Genomic DNA, 12,856 nt, shown 5'->3' on the forward strand with positions numbered 1-12,856 from the left:
CGGCTCGGGAACAAAACCGCCACGGAAATAAGACGTGACATTATTTTGACAGTCCCACTTAGAACATTACATATTCACCAGGTTAGAAAAAAACAAAAACAAAACAAAAAAACAAAAAAAAAACAAAGAGCAATGACTTTTGATGTGAAATATAGAACAAAAAGTAAAAAATTATATAAACTTCACAACAACACAATGTTTCTGCACTTCCATTGAATACACAAATGTTTTTGTTTTGGTCATGATCCACTTTTACAGTTAGCTGCTCTCTACCAGTCAAATCACCAGCACAAAATGCCTGCAGTTCAAATGTCACATCACCTTTTACCTACAGCACGTCTGGCAGAAATTCTCCAAAGTGGACGTTCTATGAGTTATCAAATTACACATCAAAATCAACATTTCTTTCCCATCTCTCTTTCTCGTGATCATCTTTGTATAGGGCAAAATGAAACAATCCCAGAGGTTATTCGAAGGTAGTTTGCGGAACAAAAGCTTCTCTTTGTACTAGTTTAAAGTCACAGAAGGCGGACCAAGAGGAGTTTGGTGGCTTCTGTCTATAAGCTATTGGCCATTGCTAGTGTTGGCTTTGGTTTCTAGCTGTTGCCTGTGACTGTTTGCAGGTAGACAAAGCTTTAGAACGAGGAGGTAAGGAGAACAGCAAGAAGAAAATTATGCAGAAATGCATTTGTTTTGTAAATGGTGCTTTACACAAACTATTGTTTTTTTCCCCAACTTAATTTCCAGTTTTTTTTTTTACTTTTAATCACAAACAGATAATAGACTGGAAGCCAACTTTTTTTTCTTTTTTTTTTTTTCCTTTTTTTTTGGACAGCTGCAACAACAGTCTTGGTACCGCAGTTCCGTTACTGGTGTAATTCAGGGAATGGCATTTACAGTTGGTGGTGTCTAAAATCATATTTGGAAATTAATGATGGTTAAAAAAAAAAAGAAAAAAAAAAAGCTGAAAATAATATACTGGTTTTTATAATAGTAGCAACATACAGGCAGTGACACAAATTTCTGAGACTACTCCTGTGCAAATGATAACAGAGCAACAACTTGAATTGAACCAGCAATTGTTTCTAGACATTAACAACTACTGTGGGTTGGATTATTCACAAACATAAAATGTCTTCCTTTTTGGCAGTATATGAGGCCGCTAGCTTTCAACGGAACATGATTTGCTCATTTGTTTCATGTTTTTTTCCCCATCCATGAGTCCATCATCCTTGTACTGTATGTGGCCACGCCATCTCTAATGAAATAGGTCTCAAAGAGTTAATTTTTTAATCAGACATCTCATGCCTGTCATGTTTGGGGATCCCAAAGGGCTGCAGCAAAGAGTTCCTTTGGACCGGTCTCCATCCGGATGCATGCTCAATAAATAGTCCCAGTGGTGAGAGAGACAAAGAGAGAGTCAGCTGTGGTTGCTTGGACTGTGGAGTGGTTTCTAGTCTTGCAGGAGGTCTGTGTGAGAGAAACAGTGCGGCTGGGTGAAGGGATACGTCGACCAAAAACTGTATCCTAGTCACTCGAGGTCTTCTGATAAGTTCCCTTCCTCCAGCTCCCGGTCCTCCTCCAGCTCTGGACTGTGATTGGCTGTCGTCACCAGTGACATCGGACAGTCGTCATCATCCATATTGAGTGGCTCCTCCTTCACGTGAACGGGTGGCCTACAACACAAGCATATTGGTGATAAATTTTAGGGTTTTATACGTTTTATGATAAATTTCTGCAGCCAATAGCACTTGTTTGATCAAAAACTCACCACTTAAGTTTGTCATGTGAAAAATTTAAAGTAACTGGAAAACACCTAGAGTATAAAGACAGAAAGTAAAATGTAGTAATGCAAATTATTGCCACTATAAAGTGATAGATAAAACAGGAAGACGGTTTTTGTTCATAAATTCCCTTTACTGCACATGGAATACACAATGCGGTGTTCAGCTCACTGATAAATATTTTGTTGTATCAAAAACAAGCATATAACAGCCATTACATGCATTATCTAGTGAACGTAACAACCATGTTGTTTGTGAGACGCTAATTTGACATGATGCCTCACGTCTACTGTAAGTAAGTGCATGAAAATTGCATGAAAAACATGGCCCCTGTAAGGCCGATAAGCTGTGATGTTCCAGACATGTTTGGCATTTAAAAGTTTACTGATGACACCAGGTTGAAATACATGAAAAAGGAAAAAGGGAAAAAAAAACAGGCCACATGATAAATAATGGAGAATTTCTCATCCCTGAGCCCCCTGGAGCAAAGGCAGAGGAGAGGCTTTTTTATCTAGTTAATAGAAAGCGCAGCCACTCGTTAATATGCAGGGGCTGTGCATGTCGCTCCTCAAGAGGAAAAACCGGCAGCTAGGTTCTGCCATTAATCAACTTCAGCCCCGGCAGTTCGCTCGGACACCATGATACATGTTTTTAACTCTAAATGGATGAATATCTTTAGCCACTGTCAATAAGCGCTGGGCAGGAAGCAGCAGCAGCAGGGCTGTGAGCAGGACACCTCTCCCTTCAGAACACAGGAGCCCAACAAAAAAGTGTTGGGCGACTAACAAGAATAATAATGCTGTCACACACAAACAAGGCAGAACATGATCGGGGGCCCTAGTCGGGGAGAGGGTTTTGTGCCACGATGATAAATCTGACAAAACCTAATTATTCCTGACACATCGGATGCATCAGAAAATCCCCCTAGACTTTAAAGAGGAGGATGGGGAGGGAGAGGGAGACTTATCAAGTAGTAGTACGTTAGGAGGTGTCTCATAGCCTCTCTCCTGGGCTGCCTTCATCAGTGGAAGGGGGGAGGGCGGGGGGCTTTGAATTTGAAAAGAATTTTAAAAGGTACAGATGACTTTAATATTCAGAGCCAAATATTGTAAATTAATATTCTGATGTGGTATGATAAAGAGAGAAGGCTGATCTTAGCAGGATGCAAGCGAAGCAATGAATATTTCTGTTTCTGCCCCTCAAATTTATCGAGGCAGCAGGAGGCAAAAGAAAACCAAATCATCCAGAGGTAACTCTGCTCCCTGACCTGCACAGTCTACTGGAAAGACTTTTTATATAAGAGTAAATTCAATTCTGTTGTTGTTTTATGAACTACAGTTTGATTCTTTAATGTTAGCTAATGTTCCTCACAGGTGCTGAGAGGCCTGAGATCCACTCTGAGATTCTTTTAGAGAATCCAACTAGTGCTGAAATGATTGGTTGGTAAATTGAATAGCTGATTAAGTAAAATTTATAAACAGCAGCTTTATAGCTAATCATTAATTAAGCAAGTCTGCCAAACATTCTGTTTCCAGCATCTCAAACCTGCTACTTTTTAATCACTGTAAATGTTAATTTTTTTTTTTTCTTTTAGATTTTGGACAAAATGAAACCTCCCTTTGGCCTCAGTTAAAACAAAACAAATACCCCAGGTATGTGTTTTTTTTAATGACATTTTTTAGCCCCCCCACCCCCCACCCCCTAAAAAAGAGGACAAATTAATCCATAATGAAAATAATTATATTATTATAATTACAATTATATGTTCATGTCTTTGCTACTTTCAAATACATACAAATATGGTTCATGACAAACTAGGATGTAGCTGGTCGCAGCTCTGAGGACATGTTTAAGCACTTATTATACTGCCAACAATTATAAGTTCTGTGACAACTAATTTTTGATGATGATTAAACCTAACAGGAGGGGTTATGAGGGTTGACAACTGCATTAATAAAAAGCAGTATATTATAGTGTGCTGTAAACCATGTATTGGATGTTTATATACAGCTGATGAACAGGGGGACGTAAAGTGTTACCAGGTTCATTTCATGTTTTAGTGGCTGCCCATCCACATTTCCTACCAGAGCAGATACATTATCATTAAATCCTAGGACCTTTCTAAATAAATAAATGAAAACAAGCAAAGAAAACACTAAACCAAACCCTCAGTTTGTCTGAAAAACAGGCTCATCAACACCAATGTCTGCCTCATTTGGGGAAATATAACTGAAACTTATTAGATAGTGTTGTCACGTCTGGGTTTTCCATAAAAATACAAATCGTCTTTTAGTCACCATGACTTAAAAATGATAATCAGTGAAGCATCACATCGATCAACTGACAGACCTGAATGTGAGCTGTATCACAAACCAAAGGTCTCCCGTGTTCTCGTGTGCTTTTAATATGCAGCTCATTAGGTGTTTGTGTGGCTTTGAAGAAAAATATGCAGGACCATATTCACAGGCCTGAGCTTTCTGACACTTTATTAAAATATGTGGATGAGCCATTTAGTGCTTAATGGCTAGCTGCCATTACTGAGTCACTCAGGAGTAAACGCTGGACTTTGTGGTGTGATAAATACATGATGCTCTGTGCGTGTGTGTGTGTGTGTGTGTGTGTGTGTGTGTGCTCTCAAGATGCCTACTCTCACATCAATTGGAGATTAGCACCAGCAATCATGCGGAGGTATGCCAGGGATGCAAATAAGGTCATTAGTCCACGGGCCTAATGGTAGGTTGGGGATGGGGACAGGAGAGGTGGTGTGGCGAGGAAGGGAGAGGCAACGGAGCAGGGGGGAGAGGCAAAGACAGGGGTGAGGACTGGCGGGGTGGGGGCAATCAAAGAAACTATGATTCATTAACGAACACCAAAGAGGGGTGGTCACCAAACAATTACATGTGAAAGTAAAAGACACCGCTGATAAAAAAAAAAAAAAGTGACATGAAATAGGTTGTATTTGCTTTTATCATGAATTTGGTCACTTGGATAAATATTCTGAGGTAAAGTTGGAAACCCTAATTCTACAGTTGCAGATGTTTCTGGTATACAGTACTACTTCCTTTAAGCATACCCCTTAGGGTGTACATGAGTTTATTGCACATGCACACATACACATGCGCAAACACACACACACACACACACACACACACACACACACACACACGCACGAACACACACACACACACGCACACACACACACACACACACACACACACACAGACTCAGCATGGCCCCGGGCGATGTGGTTTGCGGTTAAGCAGATAGCATTAACCTTTAGACTTTGAGGGGAAAGAGAGGTTTGTCTAATTGTTGGGCTGCCTTGGTTGTGCTGAGGAGTTGCTCTCCTGAGAAAGGCCTTCAAGGTGATGTACACTTTAGTTTAGTGCTACAAGCCACTCCATTATTTAAACACATCCTGGAAAAGCCAGTCATGAAAAACACATTTCTTCCATTTTGAGGTTGTCGTGGCTGTGTAAAGGCAGGCGGGGATGGGAGGAGGGAGGGAGAGAGGGATGGATGGATGCATCTCATCCTCCGTAGTCACTCATGTCAGTGTCAAGGCAGTGTGGCCAGAGAGAAGAGAAAGCAAGCAAGAAGGAGAAAGTCAATGCTGTCCAGTTACTAAAAGTTAAATGACCTGAGGGAGTGGTAATACTGGGATTCTGTCTGGAGCGGGGCAGATTTGCTCTACTTAACACCCCATTTCAGAGAGGGGTAAATACGTCCAAACAGATTAACATATAGACGTCTGGTAGGGCAAACCAAACACTCCTCTGTTCTCTCAGACACACTCAGGGAGAGAGGTATGGAGCTGGAGTGCATCCTTTATCCATTACAGGAGTGGTTAGCTAATGTCGGCTGACTTTGCAACATGAGCTTTGATGGACAGTGGATAAGTATCATTAAAGTGTAATGTCTGTGTGTTTGTCTCTGAATGTGTCGTGTGTGTGTGTGTGTGTGTGTGCGTGTGCGTGTTTGCTTGCATGCGGCCATCACTACAGTGAGGGCTCACGCAGAACCTGTGTGACATCACTGGCTCAGGTTGTTTCAGACATTCCTGAAACTCACATGAGATCAATTTTTAAAAACACTCACTTTCTCTCTCAGCTCCATTAAAACAGAGATGGGGAAGGGAGAGATTTTTAAAGTAATTAATGCTACACTTGCTAAATATTAATGGGAACAGTCTTGCATAAAATATAGCAGCTAAACCCCTATAATGCAGACACTGGTGTAATTAAAGACGAATGTGTAATAGAGCCTATTTATAGAACTAGAATTAACTGTTATCCAAAATGTCAGGTATAAGCACAGTGCCATTGAATTACCACAGCAGAGACAGGAAAAGAAAAGTCTGCTTATGATACAATACATGCTGGAAATTGAACCTTGCTCCCAGGTCATGGCAGAGTGAAGAAAATACTGGTACTGTGGGTTAAATATCAGGCAATTAAACTAACAAAGGGCATAAGGACAGCGAGTGAATTCAGTGTAGGAGGAGAGGTGGAGGTGTCCAACGTGTGCTTGTCAGATAAGTACTCATCACACATAAAAATGTGTGATGAGTGATTCAGTGTAGACCCATTGCATTTAACCTGTCTAGGCTTTAAAGAGGCTTCATATACTAAACTGCAAAGAGCGAGCAGAACCATTCAGGTGTGTGTAATTAAGGCAGTGTTTTTGTTTTTTAACGGATATCCTCCAAAAGTACATTTTTGGAGCAGATCGCTTAAAATGATTTTAAACCAGATGTTAAATAAGCCTGCTTTCAAAAGTTGTGTCTTACTGAGAGAAGACACCTTGCACCACATTTCACAATCAACATGAGGACTGAGTCCCTCAAAGAACTAATAAAAAATCTGTTTGATTTATTTAAAATCTCATTTTTACTTCATTTGTTGCATAACTAATAATAATAAATAAATAAGACAAATACATTAATTAAAAAAAACAAACAACTGCCTTAATTATCATGTATTTATGATACACATGCATGCTTGTGTGTAGCTGTGATGTATGCAGTACACACACGCGCATGCAGTGTGATCCAGCTGCAGGGGTATTTCTTCTGCCTGCAGGAACTTACATGTGTACTGGTGGGGAGTATCCGGGGCTGCTGTGTCCGTTGGTGTCCAGGTGGTCGAGCGAGCCGTTGAGCTCCTCATGGGCGGACTGCAACAGGGTGGGGGGGCTGCCGCTCAGCGTACCTGGGGGGCTGCCACCCAGCAGTCCTGGCGGGCTCCCGCCCAACAGTCCGGGTGGACTTCCGCCCGTCAATCCGGATGGGTCTCCGCCCAGGAGGCCGTGGCAGCCGCCTCCCATCGGACCCGTGGAGCTGCTGTTCATGAGGCCGGGGGTCCCCAGCAAAGGCAGGGAGGTCTCTGCCAGGGCAGCCTGCAGGAGAGGGAGACAGAGGATGAATACTGGGAGTTAGAGACTGAAGAAGATGGTTACAGGTGAGAGGCAAGAATAAGAGAGCATGACTACATGAAAAAGGACAAGAAGGTTTGTGCATGGAGGGAGGGGGGCTGGTAAAAGAGGCAGGTGAGAGAATGATATTCAAAATTTTAACATAGTAATTACTAAAACACATTCTCTCAGTCCCAAGTTTTCTGTTGCAGGCTATTTTTCCCCCGGTGACATGGTGCTGACAACTACCTCCCCCCAGCTGCCATTCATATGCCCTTGTGTAGAGTGGCTATTAAAAAAAGTCCCCCAAAAACTTTACCTCAAAATAATAAAAACTCCTGACACTTTCGCCTGCTGCGCATTAAAGTTATATACAGTGATTAAATTTTTAAAGTTTTTGCCATGAGCACCTCGCCGGCGTACACTATGAAGCCAAATCATTTATGACAGCTTAGATAAATATTAATGCACATGCCCTTGCATTTGCACATGCCGCTATCAATCTAGGGTGGCTGCCACAGCTGAAAGAAGGGAAGAAGAACAGAAAGAAAGAGGGAGAGTTGCTTCCTGAATCGACCACAGGGTGGCCTTCTGAGTCTGACGGTGCACAGGAAGGAGAGAGGGAGAGAGAAGGTGTGAGAGGAGAGATAAAGAAACTCGAGGAGAGAGAGTGAGGCAGGAAGTCTGAGTTAGGAACAAATAAACTTGCTTGTGTGAGGACTAATATGGAGTCCTACTGTGCACAGCAATCACTCTCACTCAGCCACTCAACTGTTCAATCAGTCAGACAGCCGCCCTGCCTGTCAGTCATGTAAACAGGCAGTTGATGAGTCAGATGTTCTGAGGCATTTAGTTCATACCTGTAAGCTGGCGTTTAGTGCAGTTCCATAACCAAGACTGGAGGGCAAGTTCTTGACAAGCGATGGGCTTCTGGATACATTGTAAAGACAAAAACAAACAAAAAAAAAGGACATGAAGTCACATTGTTACTTGCTGTGGACAGAAAATATATCAAATATTAGCAAGGGAAGAGCTAACTGTATAGCAGGGAGAATATAATGTCTATATAAACAAAGAGAGAAAAAGAACTGGGCAAAGAAAGAGACAGAGGGAGAAAAGCTTCAGAGAGGAGAAGAGAATTTGGCTCTTCTAGGTGTCATTGATCTCCAGCTCTAGATCTAAGGAGAGAGAGGTGACGGAGCTCGTACCCTGTGATCTTCTGCGACCTGCGTTTCTGGTACTCCACCTCATCTACCGTCCACACCGCCCCCTTCACGTTCTCCACGCGCACAAAGCACTTGTGCAGACTGAGGTTGTGGCGCACTGCGTTCTGCAGAGAGACATATGACACACAGGTCAGAGGGACGAGGTAAAATGAATCACATTCATTCATTATCCATCAAGAAAAAAAGGAGGCCAGGAAATTGATTTTTTTTTTTCTTGCATTTTGAAGAAATTCTTAACATTCACACACCATTGATTTAATTAGTAAAAATTGAGTGAGAGCGAATGCTCTTACAAGTCCTGCACACAGTACATATCAATCAGAGTAAGTAGGCTAAAAGGAGGTAATCAGCATAGCGAATGGCTTATGGTGGTGACAGAAGTGGTAATGCCGGCCTTGATAATGGTGATGTCAGTAACCCTTTCTGCTCAAGAAAAGCATTGCTCTTAATGGACACATCGCTTTAAAGATGACAGTATTGCAAGAAAAAAGACAGTCATCAGGAGGCCCTTGTGTCAGTGTGAGTGTGTTGAGGAGAGTGTGTGTGCGTGCATGAGTAAGGAGGATTACGCTGAACTGTATCTGACATCTATATGTCCAAATATTCTCAGCGTAGTGACGAATACGTGCTCACATGTCAAGTTATCATTTAAATTTATTATCAAAGCTGCATGTAAATGAAAACATCTTTCATACAATAAACCACTATGATGTTTTCATTAATTACAAAATAAGGAAAACTTATAGAAAAAAAGCCTCTTATATTAATATGACCATCTGACCATAATTAAAACATGCATCAGACTCCACAAATAATAACCTTGGCTTTAATATCCCTGCCTCTCATATTTATCATCTGCCTTTGCTTGGTGTGTACTGCTCTTTCTTCAAGAAAAAGGGATTCAGAAAAAAAGAAAAAAACTCATAAGCAGATCTCGCATCTGACCTGAAAATCCCAGGATTTGATTGATCTTAATGCCCATGGCTCTGAATATGATAATTTTAATATTAATGAGCAAATGAGCAGTTTTATTATGCATGCTATATAGTTAGAACTAATAAGCTTCTGGGTGAGGGAAAAAGAGAGAGAGAAAGTGGGGTGGTGGTGGGGGGGTAGATCCCTCTGTGGAGCTGATGAGACCAAGCTGAGATATTAAACTACCTTTCATTTATTTCTTTCTTCTTTTTAAAAAAAAAAAAAAAAAAAACATTCTCTGCGTTAATCAAATGACAAGCTCATCGCTGATCATCCCACTAATGCTTACAAAAGGAATCGTGGAGCTGTAGCTGTAAATAGATCACCTTGGTTATTGTGCAGGGTGGGAGACACTGAGACAAGATATTTCTAATGTCACTGTGATAACATTGCTATTGTATCACAGGAACAGAGGGACTTTTCTCAGGAAACCGAGAAAGGAAAGGGAACATTAAAAAAGGTACATATGCGTGTGGTTTGTAGTTTTGTGAGCAAATGCAACAACTGCTACAAAACCTCCGAGAACATAACATGTCATAACATTATTACACAGCAAAACACGGCGCGTACTGTACCTAACAAACTGGAAAAGGGCACCGATCTTTTCGCATGCCCTCCTGAATTGGTGATCACACGCCCATGTGCTCATTTGCATCCCAAATCCAAATTAATTCACTTTGCTAAATCTAGTGCTGCGCCATGTCTTGCATGCTGATGAGCGGCTGGTTGAGTTTTCCCTCCAGTCCTCTGTGCAGCCACAAAGGCTAAAGGCGGCTAACGAACGACGTGCAGGGGCCACGGTATAAAACGGCGAAAACACTGACGCTCAGCGAGGCGTTCTTTATCAGCAGGCAGACACACTTCTGGTTAAAACATGTGCTGCGGGAGAGACATTTTTTACCATCTTTGTGGAGGCAGACGGGACAATAAAGTTGTAGGGACAGATATACAAATGGGGCCTTTTGTGTGGGTAAATAAAGAGTGCTCCCTCCATGACAGGCCAATTCTCGCTTTCCTGCCTGCTTTAGTTCCACATGAACACACCCTTAACCTCTCTCTTAGACACAGCTCATGTGTTTGTGTGTATGTGTGTGTGTGTGTGTGTGTGTACATGTGAGCTCCAGTGTGCATGCATCTTTGGCCGACCCCGTTCACATGGCTGAGAGCTGGTTAACAGGCAAACAGCCATCTTTCTTCCTAATTAACCAATGATATGCGAGGGAGAGGTGGTTTCGGGAGTAGGAGGAGGGGTGTCTCTCTTAACAAAAGGTGCTGATGATGGAGTGGCTGCTGTATAATTAGTGCGTCAGAGCCCTCTCCTCTCCACGCCAAGCCTCCGCTATTAATTGCACCAAATTAGAAAACGATATCTGAGGCAGAATAATTCTTTCAGCTGTCATTTCCAAACAGAAAAGGTGGAATGGTGGAAAAAATAAATAAGAGACAGAATGGGCTCTGTTCAAGAGAAAGGTTAGGAAGAATGGAAGAGGAGCTCTAATCGCTCGCTGCTGAGGAAATATATGCTTTCTTGAGGTTTCCTTTTTGACATCAGTGAGAGGAATGTGTAGTCTTTACTGTACATGGAGAGAAAGGGTGTAGCAGGTGGAGGTTGCGTAAGGAGATGAGGGTTCATCAAAGTTACCTTCCAAGTTGCAGCATTGCGTCTGAAGTAGGCGAATGTGCGTGTGAACCAGCTGTAGATTTCATTAAGCGTTAACTGCATGTCGGCAGAGTCCATGATAGCCTGAAATGAGATGACATCAAATAATGGTTTACTAACGAGACCACGTAACTGACACACACACACACACACACACACACACACACACACACACACACACACACACACACACACACACCACATCACAACCCAATGGATTAGAGAGAGGGGAGAGAGAGCTGCAATGATTCATGCAGCAATTAATTTTAATCTAATCAGGCAAAGTTAATTTATTTCCCCACTCACCTGTCTTATGAGGGTTGCATAAGTAAATGGCGGTCTGACATCTGCGTTCTTATAAAACTCGTAGTTTGGGGCAATCTCTGGAAAAATAAATACTGTGTCACCACCTGAAATAATTGGTAAATTTTATTCCTTTAGGTATTGAATTTACTCAAGGTTTCATCAAAATTAACAGGGGGGGAGACAAATGGGAGGGGGGGGGGGGGGGGAGAGAAAAGAGGGTGGGGGTGGGGTTAAAGGGGGCACATCAAATCAGCATTTTCCATGTCTAACAAAATGCATTTTTAATTAATCTCTCTCGTGAGAGATCTTAAACACTAATACATCCATAAAATGAGATCCGTGTAGTTAGTTAGGGTGAAGTTGAATAATTTATGTGTCTTCACACTAAACACAGAGAGAGTAAATATAAACATCAAAGACAGACCGTTTAAAATGCAAAGCTTAATACATGGAATGTCTTAATGTAATAAATATTGTATTTTTTCTCCATTATTTGAACTTAATTAACATTCATGTAATATTTATGCACAAAGGAAGTTCTTGTCTATTTACATATAGAGTGATTAAACACAGGCTTGCTTTTATAAACCCACCAGACATTTCACACTGCTAAGACCAACACGTCTCTGTCGTGGTGTGTGTGTTTATGTCAGAGTGCATGTGTGTCTGTGTGTGCACTTTCACATCTGTGTGTGTGTTATAAAACGTACAACCATTATGGGTTGAGGACTATTAATAGTGCAGTGCTCAGGGTTGAGGTATCACATGCAATTTGCAATTTCAACATTATTTTTTCATTGAATTTAAACAAGAATTTGGTTTAAATGAAGAAAAAAGTCTGAAGTTCACTTTAATCTTAGTCAAATCACTGGCATAACTCAGGAGCAAAATGTGAAGTAAATTAACATTTAATACACCAACCTCTAAATGAATATACAGTGTGTGTATAAGTGTATATGTGTGTGCGTGTGTGTGCGTGTGTGTGTGTGTGTGTGTGTGTGTGTGTGTGTGTGTGTGTAAGGTCAGGCTCAATTCACATTCAATTCAAGCAATTTAGCTTTCCTCACAATCCAAATATGAAACACTTGATGTTATCTTTTTCTACATATTCACCTGATTCAGCTTTTGCGTGAAAGTGAATTGTCTGCACTGACTGAACACACCTGTGTATCTGTGTTATGTGCAGCGCTGAGTAGTTGGTCCTACCTGACGACAGAGGCATGGAGTATTTGTCCGAGTGGCGTCTGCGCATGGCTCCCATGCTGGGGACGTTTGCTCCTCCCAGTACTGATGGCACCTGGGGCATGGCGGCCATGGGCGTGATCGGTGCTGTGGGCGTGGTGGGTGTCTGAGGTAAGTTGGGGGGTGATGCTGAGGGCAAATTCTTGGACATGGTGACGCTGGACACCAGGTTGAGCTGGGGTGGAGGAAGACAGAGTGTGGGTGAAGAGTGGGAGGAAGACACAAGTAGCAGGGAGAGGGGGGGAGGGAGG

At 41.9% G+C, this 12,856-nt stretch overlaps 1 protein-coding gene across 1 annotated transcript in view; it reads right to left on the reverse strand.

Moving 5' to 3' along the window:
• Positions 1-1,531: 1,531 nt before the first annotated feature.
• The window catches only part of foxp2 (forkhead box P2), a 63,030-nt gene continuing 51,705 nt past the window's right edge, over positions 1,532-12,856 (reverse strand). Inside the window, exons 10-17 of the mRNA XM_022749082.1 lie at positions 12,570-12,780; positions 11,364-11,440; positions 11,040-11,141; positions 8,405-8,526; positions 8,057-8,126; positions 7,115-7,181; positions 6,874-6,994; positions 1,532-1,676 (exon numbers count right to left, since the gene is read on the reverse strand). Of these exons, the coding sequence (XP_022604803.1) occupies positions 1,532-1,676; positions 6,874-6,994; positions 7,115-7,181; positions 8,057-8,126; positions 8,405-8,526; positions 11,040-11,141; positions 11,364-11,440; positions 12,570-12,780 (915 nt within the window). The remainder of the gene's footprint in view (positions 1,677-6,873; positions 6,995-7,114; positions 7,182-8,056; positions 8,127-8,404; positions 8,527-11,039; positions 11,142-11,363; positions 11,441-12,569; positions 12,781-12,856) is intronic.

Source organism: Seriola dumerili, unplaced genomic scaffold (assembly GCF_002260705.1).
Source record: "Seriola dumerili isolate Sdu_G_001 unplaced genomic scaffold, Sdu_1.0 BDQW01000138.1, whole genome shotgun sequence".
In the NCBI taxonomy this organism is placed as follows: domain Eukaryota; kingdom Metazoa; phylum Chordata; class Actinopteri; order Carangiformes; family Carangidae; genus Seriola; species Seriola dumerili.